The sequence below is a fragment of the Neovison vison genome, chromosome 2 (assembly GCF_020171115.1).
Source record: "Neovison vison isolate M4711 chromosome 2, ASM_NN_V1, whole genome shotgun sequence".
Classification (NCBI taxonomy): Eukaryota; Metazoa; Chordata; class Mammalia; order Carnivora; family Mustelidae; genus Neogale; species Neogale vison.
In genome coordinates, this window is record NC_058092.1 from 72,583,687 (window position 1) to 72,604,461 (window position 20,775).

A 20,775-nucleotide genomic window follows, 5' to 3' on the forward strand; every position below is an offset into this window, starting at 1 on the left:
GGTTAAGCCTCTGCCTTCAGCTCAGGTCAATATCCCAGGGTCCTGGAATAGAGCCCCACATCGGGCTCTCTGCTCTGCGAGGATCCTGCTTCCTCCTCTCTCTCTGCCTGCCTCTCTGCCTACTTTTGATATTTGTCTGTCCAATAAATAAATAAAATCTTAAAAAAAAAAAAAGATCACTGGATAGGGTAAACTTTATGGGCTAAGAACTGATTTCAGGTCATGCCCCACTCCACAGTGGAAGTAAATTCTTATCCTAGGGAACCAGGCCATCCCAGCAGCTGCAGCCTCTTATTCACCAATCCAGGTTTCACAGCTGACCCACTAACTGGAGGAAATCAGTGGAATACTCCTTATCTCATTTAATTATTTTAAATGATTACTGTTTCCACCCCCCACACCAACACACATATTCCTCTTGTTCTTCCCTCCTCCCCACCAAGCATTTCTGGTTAACTTTAGCATCCTGTTGAAGATTTTTTAGTTTCTAAATATTCTACCATGTGCACTGAAGTCTGGCCATTGCTGTGATAATAACCTCAAACTCAAAAACACCATCAATATATATTCCTTTTCCTGAAATACTTTTGAGCTATTCTTTTTTAGAAACTTGGGTACATCTTTACTTCCATAGGTCTTTAAAAAAAAAAAGGGAGTTAAACTGGATTTGAGGTTGTTAAACTTATCTTGACCCATAGCAAGAAATATATTTTTACTTCATGATAAGATTCACACAACAATACATACATGGAACTGAATAGTTTTATAAAACCATATTTACTCTTACTAGGACTGATATATGAATTTTGTTTAATTTTTTTTGCCTTTTTTATTGAGATAAAACTCACATAACATAAAATCTACCATTTAAACTATTTTTAAAGCATACAATTCAGTTGCTTTTAGTAATTCACTATGTTGTGTAGCCATTACCACTACTTAATGTTGGAACATTTCCATCACCTCTAAAAGAAACCTTGTACCCATCAAGCAGTCACTTCCCATATTTTTTCTATTCTATTTCATTTCATTTCAAAAGAATTCTGAATAAGACTCACTAAACTGTTCCAATCCATGAGTACAGAATGTTTTTCCATCTCTTTGTCTCTTCCTCAATTCCTTTCATAAGTATTCTTTAATTTCTAGAGCATAGATCCTTTACTTCTTTGACTAGGTTTATTCCTATGTATCGTATGGCTTTTGGAGCTGTTGTAAATGGAACTGATTCCTTAATTTCTCTTTGTTTAGTTACATTGTTCGTGTATAGAAATGCAACTGATTTCTGTGCATTGATTTCATATCCTGCCAACTTGCTGAATTGCTGTATGAGTTCTACTAACTTGGGAGTGGAATCTTTTGGGTTTTCTACATGAAGTATCATGTCATCTTTGAAGAGAAAGAGTTTGACTTCTTCTTTGCCAGTTTGAATGCCTTTTATTTCTCTTTGTTTTCTGACTGCTGAAGCTAGGACTTCTAGCACTATGTTGAACAATAACGGTGAGGGTGGGCATCCTTGTTGTGTTCCTGATCTTAAGGGAAAAGCTCTGTTTTTCCCCATTAAGAATAATATTTGCTGTGGGCTTATCATAGATGGCTTTTATGATATTGAGATATGTTCCCTCGATCCCTATAGTTTGGAGAGTTTTAATCAGGAAAAGATGCTGTATTTTGTCAAATGCTTTTTTAAAAAAAAAAAAAACCAACTCAATAAACTGGTCTAAGGAATCACTAACTAACCAGTCACAAGTCAGTCTCAAATAATTGCTAAATAAATTACTAAAAGAATGTGTTTCTCTAATTCTATGATCCTATGATCCTATTCCATTCTAGACATTATTTCCCTCCAAGTGAAATATTTTATCTTGGAGGATTCCCACTGAAATTTTCCAAGAGATGCAACTTGCTTTTTGGACTCATTTACTCATTCACTCAACAGACACTTACTAATGGCTTAAATGGAAGAGAAATTTAAAAAAATAGTTTCCACCTTTATAGAGTTTATAATTGCATAATGGAAAGATACTGGCATGAAAATAATTACCAATATGAAGGGGAAGTGATCAGTTCTACCTTGCAGTGTGATGAGAAGGAATTAAGAAGAATTTCAAAGAAGGTATAACCATAAGTTGACCTTAGGAAAAACATATAGATATTTTTTCACTGACTTTTAGACTTCTGCTCTAGAAGTCTTCTTCTCAGGGTTACATTGCCACTTCCTACAATAGACTGTGCAAATCCCAGAAAGATATTATAAGGAACCAGCTTTCATACTGACCAAGAAGGAAGACAAAAGAAAAGAAGGAAATAAAGAAACTAAAATTTATTAAATTTATCTACAATGTGACAAGCACATACATTTTCTTATTTAATCCTCCTAATAATACCTCAAAGTATATATTCTTTTTTTTTATTTAAAGATTTTATTCATTCATTTGACACACAGAGAGAGATCACAAGTAGGCAGAGCAGCAGGCAGAGAGCGTGAGGGAAACAGGCTCCCTGCTGAGCAGATAGCCCAATGTGGGGCTCCATCCCAGGACCCTGAGATCATGACCCGAGCTGAAGGTAGAGGCTTATCCCACTGAGTCACTCAGACGCCCCAGAATATATTCTTATCCATATTTTGTTCAGGGCAAAAATCTCTCACGTTACTTCATTTTGGCTGTATAGGAACACATACAAATATTTTCCAAGTGAGACAGGGCTATGGTGCCACAAAGTTTGGTATTTCAATGTGAAAAATTTCACTAAACATCTCTAATTTGTCAGTGGTCTTTTAGGACTTACATCAAAGTCATTATAAAATGAGAAGAAAAACTGATGAAGGTACTTGTAATCCACGCTTTGTGGAGAGCCAGGGGTGGCGAGGAAGACCACAGTAGAGAATAATTTAAGATTAAAGAAAGGCATTTCTGGGGCACCTGGGTGGCTCAATGGGTTAAAGCCTCTGCCTTCAGCTCAGGTCATGATCATGATCCCAGGGTCCTGGGACAAACCCTGCATCAGGCTCTCTGCTTAGCAGGGAGCCTGCTTCCCTTCCTCTATGCCTACTGTCTGTCAAATAAATAAATAAAATCTGAGGGTTTTGAAGGGGCAGGGTGTGGGAGGTTGGGGGAACCAGGTGGTGGGTAGTGGAGAGGGCATGGATTACATGGAGCACTGGGTGTGGTGCAAAAACGATGAATATTGTTACGCTGAAAATAAATTAAAAAATTTTTTAAAAAAATCTTAAAAAAAGAAAAGAAAAGAAAGAAAGACATTCCTATTGATGTTCATGCCAGGGAAGGTTTCAGTCCCCAGTCAGATGGCCAGAAATGGGGAGTAATTTTTAAAAAATCATGGAGAATGAATCTCCTGTTTCCAAGGAGATAATCTTACTATAGCATCTTTCTTGAAAGTTATTCTTTGCCCTGATAAAAAGCTGAGAGAAATGAAGAGTTCCTGGCCTGTTCAGAATAGACCACAGTGATCCGCCAACTAGAACTGTCAAAAGATCCAAACGACATCAGAGCAGCATGTGCTCTCTGATAAGTAAGGCTAGAAAGCACAGGACTAGGCATTGTTTGGGATAACGTAGGTGGACCTTTTTTGGCAGGAAATCTGAACAAGGATCACTGTATTTGACCAGGTTGCCGTAGGAATGGGCATCGGTGAAGGTTGGGGATGGAGGAGAACTCTTCGAGGAAGCAGGAAGACAAACAGATTACTGAGTAGGAGAGTAAATGCACAGCATGTGGGAAACCAAACTTGGAACTTTAGAGTCTGGGAGATAACAGTTGATAAAGAGGCAACAGAAGCATTGCTTCAAAGATAGGGGTAGAGAGCTCTGGGTTGTCATAGGTAACAAGCAAGTACAGAAGTCTGAGGGCTTCTATAGCCACCAGTAACTGAGAAGAATTCATATAAAGCCTAAGAAGTAGATTACTGGTTGGTAGAAAAAGAACATTTTAAAAAGGAGAGCCAGAACTTGAAGTAGGGAAAAATGGAAGGAGTTAGTATTTTATTGAGCACTAATGCCAGGCACTGTGCTGTGTGCTTTACATCTTACATAAAACTCATGGGACACCTGGGTGGCTCAGTCAGTTAAGCATCCAACTCTTGATTTTAGCTCAGGTCATGATCCCATGGTCATGGAATTGAGCTCCGGGTCAGGCTCTGTGCTCAGTGGGGAGTCAGCTTGGGATTCTCTGTCTTCCTCTGCTCCCACACCCACTCTTTCTCTCAAATAAATAAATCTTAAAAAAAAAAAAAACAAAAACAAAACTCAAATCCACCCAAGAAAGTAAGAGACCATCCCTATTTTGTAAACAACAAATCTGGGGTTTAGATTTTGTTTTTATAGTTGGGAAGACTATATCAGATTAGCAAAAAGGCCAGAGGTAGGGAGGAGAAACACTTTTTAACAGGGAGTTAGAAGAAGCTTTAAAAAGCTTTAATATATTATACTAAGATAAAATAAACAAAACCAAGAAAACTTACCCTTGGGCCTGGTGCTCCAGGTGGACCCTATAACATGACAAATTAAAAAAGGATTTTTCAGTAGAGATCTCAAACCAGGCAAGGCATATAAGCATCAACAGTAAACAGATATAAATGTAAATACACTCACTGGAGGTCCTGGTTGACCTCGTGGCCCTTGGGGACCCTAGAAGAAATGGAGACAAAGCACAATACACGTATCTTACGCTTTTGGTTTGATATAAACAAGACAACTAAGATTCAACCTCTATCATTGCCTTTCATGTGAGGCAGGTCATAAGATTCAAAGTTGTTTTACTGTTTTGAAGTCATACCCTCTTTGTACTCAGCTATCATACACATTCATGAACAAGCTGAATATTTACTTTCATGTTTTATTGATATTACTAGAAACTGAATTTATTCATTTTAACAAACAATTAGAAATACAACATTTAAAAATGTTAATACTGTCTAAGTATGTTTTTCTTGTTATTCCTACCCTCCACCTTATCAGCAAAGATTAAACTTTAGTGTTCTTAGACACCGCCTTTTCCTTCAACATCCACCTATAATTTGGTTACCCAACACTGTTGAATTGACCTCTAAATCTCTCCAAAATACTACTTCTCCATCTTCACAGTGACTTAGTTTAATGTTAATCATGTGCTATAGACTGAATGTTTGTGTCATCCCCATTAATATATTAAAGCCCCAATCTCCAATGTGATGGCATTTGGAGGTGGGGTCTTTGGGAGGTAAACAGATCATGTGGAGCCCTTATGAATGGTAATGACCTAGAGAAATGATCTCTTTACCATATTAGGATACAACAAGAAGGCAGCTATCTGCAAACCAGGAAGAAGACCCTCACTTGACATTGAACCTATCAACATCTTGATCTTAGACTTCAGAGCCTCTAGAACTAAGAGAAATAATATTTGCTGTTTAAGCCACCAGTCTATGGCAATTTGTTGTAGCAGCCCTAGCTAAGGCATCACATGTTGCTTGTACTCCTAATCTGAGGTCCTGACTTTATTCTCTCTACTATGTTAATTATATTTATAAAATGGAACTCTAATCTGGTCATTATTTAGTTAATATTATGCAATGGCTCTTTATTGTCTAGAAATTATAAACTTCCTAACAGTAATAGCTACTATTTACTGAGAACTTACTACATGCTTAGTCATGTGCTCATTTTCTGAGAACTATATGCTAAGTTGTGTGCTATATTTCAGTTAAGAGAATGGCAACCAGAAAATACAGGACAGAGCTAGGATAAAACTGAAGTCAACTGGATAAAAAAGTATATGTTCTTAATCAACGTACATCCCTGCCTCCTCTTCAAGATCTGGGCCTCACCTCTGCTTATTCACCCAAACACACCTACACTCCATATATAACCAACTACTTGTGGATCTCTGAATCTTCAAAGTTCATCACACATGCTTTCTCTTGCATGTGCTATTTCCTTGACCAGGAATGCTCTTCCTTACCTTCTCTATCTGTTTAACTCTAGTCCCTCTTTCAGAGTTAAAACTCTATACCCACCTTGCTCACCCCTCCCCCACCATCTCTCTCCTGCTCAACGGAACCACTTCTGCATTCCCTAGTACATAACATGGTGGAAAATCCTTAGGAACCCTTAAGAGTGTCTTAGTCACCTTTGCACTTTCTGGAACAAGGATAGTGACTACTTTGTAGCAGGTGTGTGAAAATTGTATTGAATGAATACATAATATTAAAATTAACTAGTATTAATTTAGAAATTAGAACAATTAAAATGTATATAATAAAATGTGAAAAGTTATGTTGACATTTTTCAAAATGAAACAACAGTAATCACTATTAAGAGAGGGTATTATGCTAAGAAAATAAGTCAATCAGACAAATACAACTATCATATGATCTCACTGATATGAGGAATTTGGGAAACAAGACAGAGGATCATAGGGGAAGGGAGGGAAAAATGAAACAAGATGAAACCAGAGAGGAAGCCAAACCATAAGAGACTCCTAATCTCAGGAAACAAATTGAGGGTTGCTGGAGGGGAGGGGGGCAGGAGGGATGGGATAACTGGGTGATGGACATCGGGGAGGGTATGTACTATGGTGAGTACTGTGAATTGTGTAAGAGTGATGAGTCACAAACCTGTACCCCTGAAACCAATAATACATTATATGTTAATTAAAAAAAATAAAGTGGCTTGTGAAAAAAAAAAGAGAGAAAGAGAGAAAGAATGTCTGCTCAAGGGATACCTGGGTGGCTCACTCAGTTAAGCATCTGACTTTGGCTCAGGTCATGATCTCAGGGTCTCAGGATTGAGCCCCCCATCCAGGTCCCTGCTGAGCAGGGAGTCTGCTCGTCTTTTTCCCTCTGCCCCTCCTCCTGCTTGTGCCCTCTCTCTCTTTCTCTCAAATAAATAAATAAAATCTTAAAAAAGAATGCTCGAAATTTCACTTATTTGATGATCAACTGAATGGTAAGACGACATTGAGTCAAATTCAGATTATGATTAAAAGATGACAAAACACAATTTATCTTCAGATGACAAAACACAGTTATTTAGATTTGAATAAAGTTGATGTTATGCTTGACTTATATTAAGTATTGCTTGGAGCTATTGATTCTAAATATCCTGTGACAACTAGAGCAAACAACAGTAACTTAAAAATGATAGAGTACTCCAGTACCATGCCTGCTGGACATTTCTTGGTTTGCATGACTTATGATTACAATTTACAATAAAGAATGTATGAAACTGTACCTCAGAAGCTGCATGATAAATTACAGAAATGTTATATTGGAGATATGTTATATTTAAATTTTTTTTTAAAGATTTTATTTATTTATTTGACAGAGAGAGATCACAAGTAGGCATAGAGGCAGGCAGAGAGAGAGAGGAGGAAGCAGCCTCCCTGCTGAGCAGAGAGCCTGGTGCGGGACTCGATCCCAGAACCCTGAGATCATGACCCACTGAGCCACCCAGGTGCCACTTAGCATATTTTGATATTTTGCAAAATCTCACTGGTGGTTCAGGACAAAACATATATCTTTGACTTTGAAAGAGGAATTTATCATAAAAGGAAGAAGCTAATTCTATGCTGACTTTATTGATTTCTTTTTAGTTTGTTAACCAAAACAAGTCCGATCATTGTAAATGTGATCAAATGAAATACTTGCAACCAAACAAGACAGGGCAAAACAACTTTAAGAAAACAACTACATAGAATGATGCAATTAGCCAAGTAAAACAAAATATTATAACAATATAACATTTATTAGTTCTTTTCTATTCCTTTAGCTCACCAATAAGAAAAAGTGAGAAACTTTCTCTAGATACTATAGAAAAAAGTATTTAAAGCAGTTTATAATAGAAGCAGTTTATAATAAAACTATGATTGTCTGTGTTACTTTCCTAAAGGGAAACAAAATTAATGTGAATGCTTCTAGTGATAATTTGGCCATAGTCAAAGCACTACTATTGGAAATAGACACTCTTTCCATTTAATCCCAGAATTTACATTTGATCCTCCAAAGGTAACATATTTTTTCTTATTCTTTAAAAATACTGATAAGTGCAGTGCACATCCTTGAACTTGAATATGTTAGACTTTGCTGTTATGTAAATACAATCTTGACTTAGTTTCATAATCTTCACTTTAGGCAGGCTTAGGTATACAGAGCTTCCTTATTCTCATTTATAAATTGAGAAGCTTGCATTACAGGATGTTTAGCAGCATCCCTAGTCTCTACTTGCTAGATGCAACTAGCAACTCTCCCCTTTCCCCAGTTGTGACAACTAAATATGTCTCTACATATTGCCAAATGTCTCTTGTGGTATGTGTATGGTTTGGGGGCAGGGGATGGCTCCTCATTGAGAACCACTGATTTAGAGGGTTAAATTGGGAATTTAGTAATATTAAATAAGATTTATTAGAAGTAATATGCTTATAAGGAATCAGTGAATAATAAGGCACAGAGGATAACTACAAATTAAGAACCTACTCATGTGGAATCTGCCATATAAATGGCTGAGCTACTCTTAATGTAGGTGAGAGGCATCTATCTGTCTGTCTATACCATCTTCTTATCAAGTTGCTCCTAAAGCTTATTTTCTGAGAAGCACTATAATTAATAGACAAGTGCAACAGTTACAGGAATTGGGAGACCTGGGCTGTGATCTTTTCTCTGTACCTCATTAGCTGCATGTCCTTGAGTGAGTTTCTGCACATTTGAATCTCAGCTATCTCAACTGTAAGAAGGTTTGGTGAAGATATATCCCTAAGATTCACTTTAAAATTGTGATTTTTCAAACATTTTATCAATTTTCTCCTTCATATGTTGTATTTGAAGAAAGAAGGTAGTCACATGCATACAAGTTGGGAATTTTAAATTTAAAGTTTGTATGAATGTTAAGGAAGTATGTCCTTGAATTAAAAGAGTTTGATAATTATTTGAATGAATTATGCTATCTATGGATTTTAAAAATCATATACATATATACTTTAAGTTCTTAATTTGATAATATTTAAGAAATATTTTCCCATAACTTAGCTTTTCCTTATAAGGCACCTTCCTCACTTTCAAACTGGAGGCAAATAAGATAATTCTGCTAATCAAGAACTGTGAAGACACATGAACTTAGACGTAGTATGTGAGAAAATGTCAATTGTATTCTTTAACATTTTATTGATTTTCATTAAATAATATGCTACAAAAATGAGACAACTAATCTAAAATTTCACTTTTTTTTTTTTTAAGATTTTATTTATTTATTTGACAGGCAGAGAGATCACAAGTAGGCAGAGAGGCAGGCAGATAGAGAGGCGGAAGCAGGCTCGACGCTGAGCAGAGAGCCCGATGCAGGACTTGATCCCAGGACCCTGAGATCATGACCTGAGCCCAAGGCAGAGGCTTTAACCCACTGAGCCACCCCGGCGCCCCTAACTAATCTAAAATTTTAAATGCTGAGATTATTCTCTATTTTTTCTACTTCTGTAGCTTTAAGCTATATGTTTCAAGTTGTGACATTTTGTTAAAACCCTTTTCAGATGATTGACACTAGGATATTATTTTTGTTATGAGTTAAAATTCTATTATTTTTGTATCTATTATTTCTGGTGATTTTTTTTTTTGCATTACTTACTTCATAAATTAAGCATGTTCTGAAAGTGTTTGGTGTCTCATGGAAACCAGGAAATTTTTATAACTTTTAAAGATTAATTTGCATTAACATGATAGTTTTGAAGCAGGGGAAGAGGAGAGATTTCTACATGCTATATGCTAGGAAGCCTTCCTAGGATGTCATAAAACACTGGCTCAGTTTATAATATATATACCAAAGGCAGGCAGATATGGAGCACATATAGAATAGAAAGGAAAAATTCACTCTTTAATATACGGCAATACAGAAACAACTTTCTCAGCAGTGGAGAGGACCTATTTGGGACCAATACTAGAGTTTATAACCTTAAATTGTAGAACATAAAAGCTTCCTAGCCAGGAAACCCAAATTTATCCTAAAAGATATATATTTCATATACTGTATAATGAGCTGTAACTTTTTTTTAAAGGCATTGAATAATGATTTGGTCTTAGTATAAAACGGCATAGCTTTATAACTTCTTATGCCAGCTTCATGGAAGATTTAAAAATAAGATTTATAAAGCCTGCTTGATATATTCTTATATTTCTTATTTTTTATGAAGAGTGATATATCACGTTTGTCTCAATATAATAGATCTTGGCTAATAAAAATTCATTCCAAAAATGTCCCATTTTGGGCATATGGGAGGCCGCATATTACTTGAGGTTGACCCCCTTGAGGATATATTTGGAAACATAATAATTAACTAAAAGTCTTTAGGTAGTCAGTTAGTTAAACCATTCCCTTAAAGAAAACAAACCTGCAGAAAATACTGAAAAAAAAGCCCAGTGAGAATATCAGAAATGTTATTAAGCTTTTCCATAGGATGAAAGCAGAGTATGGTTTAAATTGTACATTCCATAAAGTTAATGCTGATGATTTCTAGGAATTAAAAGATTACTTTTTTAAAGTTCCTTAAGCCATAGTGGGATCAAAGAGAAAGAAGTGATAAAAAGATATTTAGTACTAGTTACTCAACAATAAACCCCAGGATAAACCAGTAAATTCTAATGTGCCAGTTAATCCTTTTTTCAACAGCTAATTTTATTGCCTATACTAAATACCACTCTGCTCTTCCCCCAACCTTGTGTACTAGGAGTTTTCACTTTATTTATGAAGGGAACTATGGTGATCTGCAGAGCAAAAGACTAATAAGTATGTTGTCAGTAAATGCTACTTTACCAGGCATAACGGAAAATAGTTGTTGACTTTTAATTTTATGGAATAGTATTCATTTAGTTAATTCTTTTCTCAAATATTACCTATTACATGGTAGATTCTTTTCTGGATGCTGATAACCAGTGTATTAGACAAAGTTCCCTGATCTCATGTAGTTTATATTCTAGCAGAGGAGACAGAAAAATAATTTTTAATACTGCTAACTACTACAAAGAAAACAAAACAGGATATTGTGAAAGAGAATGACCAGGAATAATGAGACTAAATGATGATGCAAGGCTTCTCTGAGATAGTATTTGAGCATAGACCTGAAGAATGAGATAAGAACCAACCATGTGGAGAGCAGATGAAAGAATTTTCTAAGTAAAATGAAGGCAGTTCCAAAGAATAAAGAGAAGTGTGGTAGGAAGGGGAAAGGAGTTACATCATGAGTCTGGAGAGAAAAACTGGGGCTAATTCTTGTAGAGTATGGTAGACTAAAGTAAGGAATTGAGACTTTATTCTCAGTGCAAGAAGGAGTCATAGGAAGATTTTAAAGAGGAGGGTGATAAACTCTGGTTTACGATTTAACGGTATCACTTTAGTTGCTACAGAGAAGGAACTGTAGTAGGGAAAAGTGGAAGGAACACAAAGAAGTCAGGAGACCAAGGGAGACATCAGGGCGATCTGGACAACACTGCCGGTGATGAAGAGCAGGAGACGTACATGGATTCAGAATAAGAATCAGACTTGACACGATCTCGCCTCTACTTTAAAGAACTCTTCTTTATATTCTGTACCTTTCTTTGTTCTTTTATGCGATGTCTACTTACTTTTCTTTTTCTTTTTTTTTTTTTTTTAGATTTTATTTCATTTATTTGAGAGAGAGAGACAGTGAGAGAGAGAATGAGCGAGGAGAAGGCCAGAGAGCGAAGCAGACTCCCCATGGAGCTGGGAGCCTGATGTGGGACTCGATCCCGGGACTCCAGGATCACGCCCTGAGCCGGAGGCAGTTGTCCAACCAACTGCGCCACCCAGGCGTCCCACTTTTCTTTTATTAGAATCATAAACTCTTAGAGCTGCAAGGGGCTATAGATGTATAAATTCTAGTTCCCTACTCAGTAGAGGACTACCAGTCCAGTAACTCAGAAGGAGAGTCATTAGGCTTCTACTGACAGGCATTCACTATCTTGGTAAAACTATCTTGTTTTAAAATAGTCCCCTTATTGGGGACCCTGGATGGCACCATCAGTTGACTGGCAGATTCTTTGTTTCAGCTCAGGTTATGATACCAGGGTCCTGAGATCGAGCCCCGCTTGGAACGCTGCTCAGAAAGCTCTGCATGGAGCTCCACGCTTCACACTCAGCACGAAGTCTGCTTGAGATTCTCCCTCTCCTACTGACCCTCCTGTTTATGCTCTCTACCCCTCTCTCTAAAATAAGTAAATAAACCTTAAAAAAATAAAGCGGTTCCTTATTATATTAGCTTATTATTATATTGAGCTGAAATCAGTCTTAATGTTCCATCCATTTAGTTCATGATATCTATTCTGTATAAATTATGTGCTAAGTTGTGTGACAGGCTGGAAATTAGGGAGTATTAAATATACTTCATACTCTTATGGAGCTCACTGTCTCTCAGGGAGCTAAGCACAGAAATGGAAAATTCAATTCAACAAATAAGCAATTTAAAATATATCCTGGAGGGTCACTCATATTATACAGATTCTTCCTTTTCCTTTCAAATGTTTAAAGACAACTATCATGTCCCAACCCCTCAAATGTTTTCTAACTCATTCACCAGTAATTTCCTTTCCCCTCTCCACTCCTCCTGGGGCATATGACTTCACTGTGTGCAGTCATCCTTGCTTTCTGCTATAGTAAGTCCCCAGAGAAAATATGAAGGGTATGCTTCTGCAAATTAAAAACATCTGTTTTGGGGTGGGCACTTGGCTGGCTTAGTCAGTAGAGCATGCATCTCTTGATCACGGGGTTGGGAGTTCAAGCCTTATGTTGGGTGTAGAGAGAACTTAAAAATAAAATCTTTAAAAAAAAATCTATTTTGATCCCTCTGGGATTCTTAGACTATCCAAAATCACTCAATTTCCCTTCTTCAGCTAATTAACATAACTGTAACTTATTATCCTGAGCCCCAAGAATACCCTTTAGTGAAAAGAGAAAATGTCAGCTGTCAATATAATTTCATTACTTATTAAGCAAGATTTTTCTGCGACCTTCAAGTTTATTTTTTTTAAAGATTTTATTTTATTTATTTGACAGACAGAGATTACAAGTAGGCAGAGAGGCAGACAGATAGAGGAGGAAGCAGGCTCCCTGCTGAGCAGAGAGCCCAATGTGGGGCTCGATCCCAGGACCCTAGGATCATGACCTGAGCCAAAGGCAGAGGCTTTATCCCAGGCGCCCTTCAAGTTTATTCTTATTTGCCTTCTGTACTTGGTTTCACTCCATGCCTGTGCTCTGTTTAAGTTGGTGCTTTAGTAAGTTCAGCAGAATCTCTGCTGGAAAAGTGGCCCCTTTACAAAATATCTTCTTTAACTGGGGGAAATGGCATCCCAGAAAAGTAGGACAGAGTGCCAGCACAAGCCATATAGAGCCAGAACGTGCTATGTACCTTTTGTCCACCCTCCCACAATTGTTTCCAATTGGCTGCAAAGCTAATGATTTGCTTCTGCTTGGCACCTCTTGGGCACTGACTGGACATAGTGGGTATAACCCCCCCCACCCCCCTGCCAAGGCAACTTGGTGGTGCTCTCACTCCAGGACTGTTGTAGAAGGCTCACAAAGCAAATGCCTGATGCTTGACAAGGCAAATATGCCATTTCACACAGGGCCTGGGAAGAATTTGATTGGCAGGTTCTTAAACATGTTTGCGGGGGGCACTCAGGTCCCACGACAATGTACCACTTAGATTAGTTCTACTTCCTGAAAACTCTAATTTTATTTTTATTCCACAAGTATTAGAGACATAATCATGAAAAAAACCCAAACAAGGTCCTTGCTTTTATGGAGCCTAGATAACCTAGTGACAAGTGATAATATAACCAGAAATTTAAACTTACAGTTTCACCTCTAATGCCTTTTTCACCTCTGGGTCCCTACAAGAAAACAAAAAATGTTGTTTTAGTGCTACTGACAGTTATTTACCAAATGTAGTTGAGGCTATATATAGAAACACGGTAACCTCTGTTTTTGTTTTTTTCTATCCAGCTAGCCTTCTTTAGCAAATTTATATAAATTCTAGTTTCCTTTCCCTAAGGTAAGCAAAGCAAAACACAAACAAAAACAAGGTATTGATTTATCACCTTGTGCACAAAGTGAGACAGGGACAACAAGCACTCAGTGAAGCCGAAACAGCAGATCTGATAATCAGATACAGAGCTATTTAGAAGGGAATTTACCAGCTTAAATTCTTCTAATATTTGTTTACCTCAGCCTTTGAAAACCTTGTTTCTAGGGTGATGTCCTCCTTTTCTTTCATTTTCTCTATTCCTCTTTCTGAGCTACATCCCACAAACTTTGGTATGTTGTATACAAGAACATTCAGTTTTAATTATTTTCTAACTTTCTTTGAGATTTCCTCTTTGATCCATGGATTATTAAGAAGTACATTGTTAAATCTGCAAGTGTTTGGAGATTTTCTTATCATCTCTCCAGTTTACCAGTTTTTACTTTAATTCCATTATGGCCAGAGAACATACCTTGTGTGACTTCAGTTCTTTTAGGTTTAGTAAACAATTTTTTTTATGATTCAAAATATGGTCTATTTCAGTGATTTTCCATGTACACTTGAAGAGAAAGTATAGTCTGTTATTAGATGGACCTATTGTTCAAAAAATCTCTGTTAGTATTTTTGTTTTCATCCTTGTGGAAATTATATATGTATTTTTTATTTTAAAAACAAGATAGTACTACTTGTCTTTTCAGAAACCTGAATTTACACTTTCACAATATGTTATGAGTGTTTTCCACATCAATCCACATTCTTCCATATAATTATAATGTTTATTTAGTGCTTAATAAACAATAATCTTTTTATTGAATTTCCTATTAGATTATTTCTAATTTTGGTCATGCTAACACTGCAACAAATATCCTTGTACTCTATAAAAATTGTCCTCCAGAAAGTTTATTTGAGTATGCATGCATGCCTGCACAATATGGGGGTTTATGACTTCTGACACACACCATATACTATCATTCTTTGTTAATCTTGCAGGCTAAAATTACGATCTCATTATTTCACCATTGATGAGTTCTTCTGTGTTTCCTGATTGTTCTAAACTCCTTTTAAACTGGGATATTAACTTTCAGAAACGAATTGTTAAGATACCTTTATAGAACTTGTTTTTAATGCCCTAGTCCACCTCCAGCCCGGTATTAACAATTTGGTATGTACGTTTTTTCATACCTCTTTTCCTAAGCAAATATTGACAAATATATTTATGTATGTATGGGGTGACTGGTTATATTTTATAAAACTGATACATACTCTTCTATGCATCAGATTTTCACACTTAACAATACATCATGAACAGCCACAAGGCGGCTGAACTAGATATAACTGGTTGTTTTCAATAGTAGCATAGTATTCTATGAAACGGCTAGGCCACGGTTTACACAATCATTCTTCTACAAATGAACAGGGGATTTCAAGTTTTGCTAATACATCCATTACTGTGAAAAAAATTTTTGTAAACTTTCCTTAGTGTATACTGAGTGCTTAATTTCTATTGCACAAATTTCTCTAAGTGGAACTGATTGGTCAAAAGGTATATGCACTTATATTTTAACAAATATCTTTTTCCATGAAGGCTATAATTCACATTTCTACTACTACTGTTCTCCCTAATCCCCTTCTGAGAGGTTAGATGTAATATCTTGTTATTACTTTACTTTGCATTTCTGTTACTCTAAGTTAGGAGAGCATCTTTCCAAAAAATTATTGGATTTGTTCTTCAATTTTCTATTGAGTTTTCTATCTTTTTCATACCAAATTGTAAGAGCTCTTTACACATGAAGTCTTTGTATATTTTTGCAATTGCTTTTCCCCAACTTATATTAATTTTGTTTATGGAATCTTTTCCCATTCAAAATTTAAAAAATTTTAAGTGAACACATATTCTGTTCTATTATATAGTTTTAGGATTTCCTTTCTTATATAAAAGGTATTCTCAACCTTAAAGCTACACTTTAGCTTTCTAAGTTTTTTTAAATAATTTAAAGTCTTAAAAAAAAGTGAAAAAAAAAGTTGGGTGAAATGTGGTTCCAATTTCTTACAGCAACAGTGGGACTAAAATCATTCCATCTCCCCTGTCCATGGTATAAGAATGGGCACGTGGCTGATCAATGGACATGAGGAAAAATGCAGTGCGAGACTTCTGGAAAAAAGCTTTATTTTTTTCTCAAGATAAGGCTGTAGATCAGTTTTCACTTTGGATAATTATATCTGGATTTAATTGCTGAGAAATTACTTATAGACGCCTCATTATGAAGCTAACACTCTGGATGACAGAGTAGAGACATGGGAAGAACCTGGTCTTGGATAACATGATTGAGTCACTAAATTAACCAGATCTGAAGCCCTTCCTACCTCGGGGCTTCCCATAATGTGATATAAATTTCCTTATTAAAACCAGTTTGATTCAGGGTTCCTATTAACTTAACAGCCACAATCATCCCGATATATCATTTTTGTTATAATTAAATTCCTATATATTCCGAGATCTAATTCTGGGCTCTAGCCTATTTACACTCATCTATTTGTTTATTCCTTTGTGCTACCATATAGTTTCATTTACAATGACTTAAAAGTAATGTTTCCTGATTCAGAAAAGCATATCTTTCATCCCCCACCACTACTTTTTATCTCTCACAAAGTATCTGCTATTCTCAAATGCTTATTCTTTCATAGTAGACTTTTCTTAGAAGATTCTTCTTAGAATGGAAAAAATGGAATTTGGAAAATATTTGATGGGCATGGTGAATATCGTAAGGATCTTTAAGAACTAGCTATACATAAAAGTGATTTGAATTGAGCCATTTCTTTATTATAGTTACCTTGACTAATATTCCACATTTTTTGACAGTAGAATTATTCAGTAATCCCAAGTATGTGTTTCTTAGCTTGCTGAAGAACCACCCACCAAAATAAGAGAATTCTCCCACTTACAATCTCCCACTTAGACTATATAGCTCTGAGTGGTAAATGCTGAAAATCTAGAGAAATGTTGAGTTACACTTTTCATTTGCAAAATCAAAACGTCAACAGTTTTGGTGGGAAATTTTTCCTTAATTTATCAAAGAGAACATTGTTTATACACAAAGTTCCATTTTATATATTAAGACTCCACATCTTTCCCTATAATGCTTTCAAAGGATTCAGAATATTAATTCCATGCAGGGAATACCATTTTCCTCTCCAAATCTCAATTTGTCCTTACCTACTGGGTTCTTTCTCTTGTATGTTTACACTACTATTAGTATTGTAAAACTCTCCCCTGACCACTCTGCCAACCATTATCTTATTTTTCTGTTTTATTTCATATTCAGATTTCTAAAGGCACTGGCCTCTACTAACTGTCTCAGTGTCCTCTCCAGACACAGCTTGGATGGGGGCAGAAAGAGCTGTGTAATTCACTAGCTGTACCACCTTGAATTAACTAGGTGAACCTTTGTAAACCTAATCTGTTTCCCCATGTCTTAAATAGAAATGATAATACCTATTTTAAAAGTCTGTATGGGAATTTGAGAAAAGTTATTAAATATTTATATTTACTGCCTTCCTTATTGCACTTTGTACTTTATCTTCTACTATAATTTATTTTCTTAAAGATCACTGTTAACCACTCCTTACTTGAAACTCATCTAGCTGAACCTTGTGCTTTTCTGTTTTTCCTGGTATTCCCACAAACTATCTCTTTTCTTTATAGTGTGTGGGCACTTCCAAAGATTCGGATCTTGACTGTCTGCACTTTTTTTGTTACACTTTCTCCTTCAGAAACGGATTCTTTTTATTGGTTCGTGATCACCTCTATACTAAGGGTCCTCAGCCCCTTCTCCCCTGCTCCAGGTCTACTTTCCTTTCTCAACTCCAGTTTTAGTGTTTACCTCACTATATACACCTTCAGCACACATGCAGTCTCTAAGCTCTCAGGAATCACCATCTAGATGAAAATTTTGCCCTTGGCTTCTCAAATACCCAGAGTAATCCTTTTTGGATTGCTCTAGAAATAGGATTAAAGAGGGAAAAATGAGAATATGAAAAAGGAAGACCTCTATTGTAACAAACTTACAGTTCTACCTGTTGGGCCTATTATACCTTCTTTGCCAAAGGGGCCAGTGTTTCCCTGTTGAGGTAAAAGAAAATCAGTCAGTCTCATTGCCAGTATAATGCAGAAAAATTCTAGAAAATTTCTTGTGTAACAGTAAAATAGTCCATGTCCACATAATTCTAGTTTTTAGTAGAAAATCTAATAATATCAAAAGAAATCATAGTACTTTTGACTGTATGTGACACAATTCTATAGATTATTACAGATTCCTATCAGAAGAGTTACATCTGTGTAATTTCTAACAAACTGCTAAATCAGCAATACAATTTTTGTGTGGTGATAACTTTAACAGTGCCATTTTACATGTGGGTTATTACATAAAAAATGCAAGTACTTTACATAAAAAAGACTACATAGAATGATGAACAAAATTTTGAATAACTTTCTTTACGGAGATTGAAGGAGATGTCTGAGTGACTTGCAGCATGGAATTGAGAGAAGGCATGGGAAAGAAACCAAGAGCATCATATGTGACTAACCTCAGTTTCTCCATCTGTTAAATATGATTGCCTGTATCATAGGGCCATTTTGAGACTTAAATGTGAAAAATGATTTTGAAACTGTAAGTTGTTATTATGAAGATAACCTTGAATAAGCTCAGTCTGGTAATTCTTCCCAAACTATGTATGGAAGCTATCTTTTTTTTAATTGAAGTGTAACTCACATACAATATCTTATTAGTTTCCGGTGTATATCACAGTGACTCAAAATTTTTATATATTATAAAATGATCCCCACATTAAGTCTAGTTACTGACAGCATACAACGCTATTACAATATGACTGACTACACTTCCTATCGTACAGATTACATCCTCAGGACTTACTTATTTTATAACTGAAAGTTTGTACCTCTTAATTCTCCTCACCCATTATGCCCACCCCCAACCCCTCCTTTTCTCTAGGAACCAATAGTTTGTTTCCTTATATCTATGTATCTGCTTCAGTTTTGTTTTGTTGGCTTGTTTTATTTTTTAAATTCTACACGTAAATAAGATCATGCTGTATCTTCCTTTCTCTGTCTGACTTACTATGTATTTATGAATACAAAATACCTGTTGTAGTTATTTTCCCTCAACCTCCACTCCCACTCCCATTTGCAGCAAATTTCAGTCTTTCTGGCTTACGCTTAGCCTGAATTCTTAAATGTAGGTATCTGATAGGCTTTCTCTTTATCCAACTCCTGCCATGGTATAGAAAATACTAGCAATTGACATCATTATGTCATAAAGTCTATTCATAGGTAGCTTAGAATGAGAGAAATTAGCTGGTACTATAAAAATAAATCTAATGGAATCACTTTTAAAAACAAAGACTGACTTTAAGTGGTAATTTGTAAATATGGTCCCCAAACCTCAAAGATCTACAACCAAATCAAGACATAGAACACTACATCAAAAACTGATGATGTACTGTATGGTGACGAACACAACACGATAAAAAAAAAGAGAGTTGATTCATAAACTAATCAAATTTAAGCCCTAGATTGGTTTATCACTGAAAAAAAAGTCAACAAAGCTTTAATTTAATGAACTGGACCATGATCTGACTCTAAAATAGTGATTTGTTAAAAGAATGGAGAGGTATACATGAACTCTAGACCAAACAGCAAAAAACAGTGTCTATGCTTATCTAAATGTGTCTGAAAGACAAGGTGTTATGATTTTATTTGTTTTATATTTATATATTTTTATATATTTTATATTTATATATTTTATATTTTTAGAGAAGGAGAGAGAGACAGTGGGGAAGGGGCAGAGGAGGGCGAGGGATAATCTTAAGCCAGCTCCATGCCCAGCACGGAGCATGAGGTAGGGCTCCATCTCACAATGCTAACAACATGACCTAAGCTGAAACCAAGAGTCAGACACTTAATCGACTAAGTCACCCAGGTGACCCTGATGATTTTAATGGTTGGTCCAGTTAACTACACAACATCTTTGAAATGAAGAAAAATTAATCCAGATTTCCTACTTTAATTAATTTATTTAATCATCTTGTATTTATTGATTGTTGAGCAAGAACTAGTTACTAGACCACTTAATATCCATTCTATATTCTAATTATACAATTAGCAGGCAATCTCATAACATATTATTTGGCCAGTCAGCTGTGGATTCAGATTTTGGCTCTTCTACTTACTAGCCAGGTATGGCCTTGAGAAAATTACCTTTCAGAGACTTGGTTTTCCCATCTGAAAAATGGGGATGATGGCATCTCTCACAGATTTTTATCAGGATTAAATGAGAGAAGGGACACAGACTGAACACTGCTAGATAATAGTTTTTTTGCTAAGTTATTAACCTATCATGACTTTTTTTTTTTTTAAAGATTTTATTTATTTATTTGACAGAGAGAGATCACAAGTAGGCAGAGAGGCAGGCAGAGAGAGAGAGAGAGAGAGAGGAGGAAGCAGGCTCCCTGCTGAGCAGAGAGCCCGATGTGGGACTCGATCCCAGGACCCTGAGATCATGACCTGAGCCGAAGGCAGCGGCTTAATCCACTGAGCCACCCAGGCGCCCCCTATCATGACTTTTCAGTTGTCTTTACAATGACTCAGTAAGAGATATTGCAATTATAAATTAATATTCATGAGCAGTTACCAGAACTTTATTATTGGTGAACTGATAAAATTTCTGGAGCTGCAAAGCAGGAT

General features: G+C 36.0%; 1 protein-coding gene across 5 annotated transcripts in view; it reads right to left on the reverse strand.

Moving 5' to 3' along the window:
- The window catches only part of COL24A1 (collagen type XXIV alpha 1 chain), a 395,660-nt gene that overhangs the window by 24,829 nt on the left and 350,056 nt on the right, over positions 1-20,775 (reverse strand). For 4 of the 5 annotated variants that reach the window (XM_044238615.1, XM_044238616.1, XM_044238614.1 and 1 more), the window contains 4 exons: positions 18,082-18,135; positions 13,849-13,884; positions 4,610-4,645; positions 4,480-4,506 (listed from right to left, as the gene is read on the reverse strand). In XM_044238615.1, coding sequence (XP_044094550.1) covers positions 4,480-4,506; positions 4,610-4,645; positions 13,849-13,884; positions 18,082-18,135 — 153 coding nt within the window. Of the gene's footprint in view, positions 1-4,479; positions 4,507-4,609; positions 4,646-13,848; positions 13,885-18,081; positions 18,136-20,775 lie in introns of those variants that run through there. The other variant, XR_006383188.1, reaches the window with a different exon arrangement.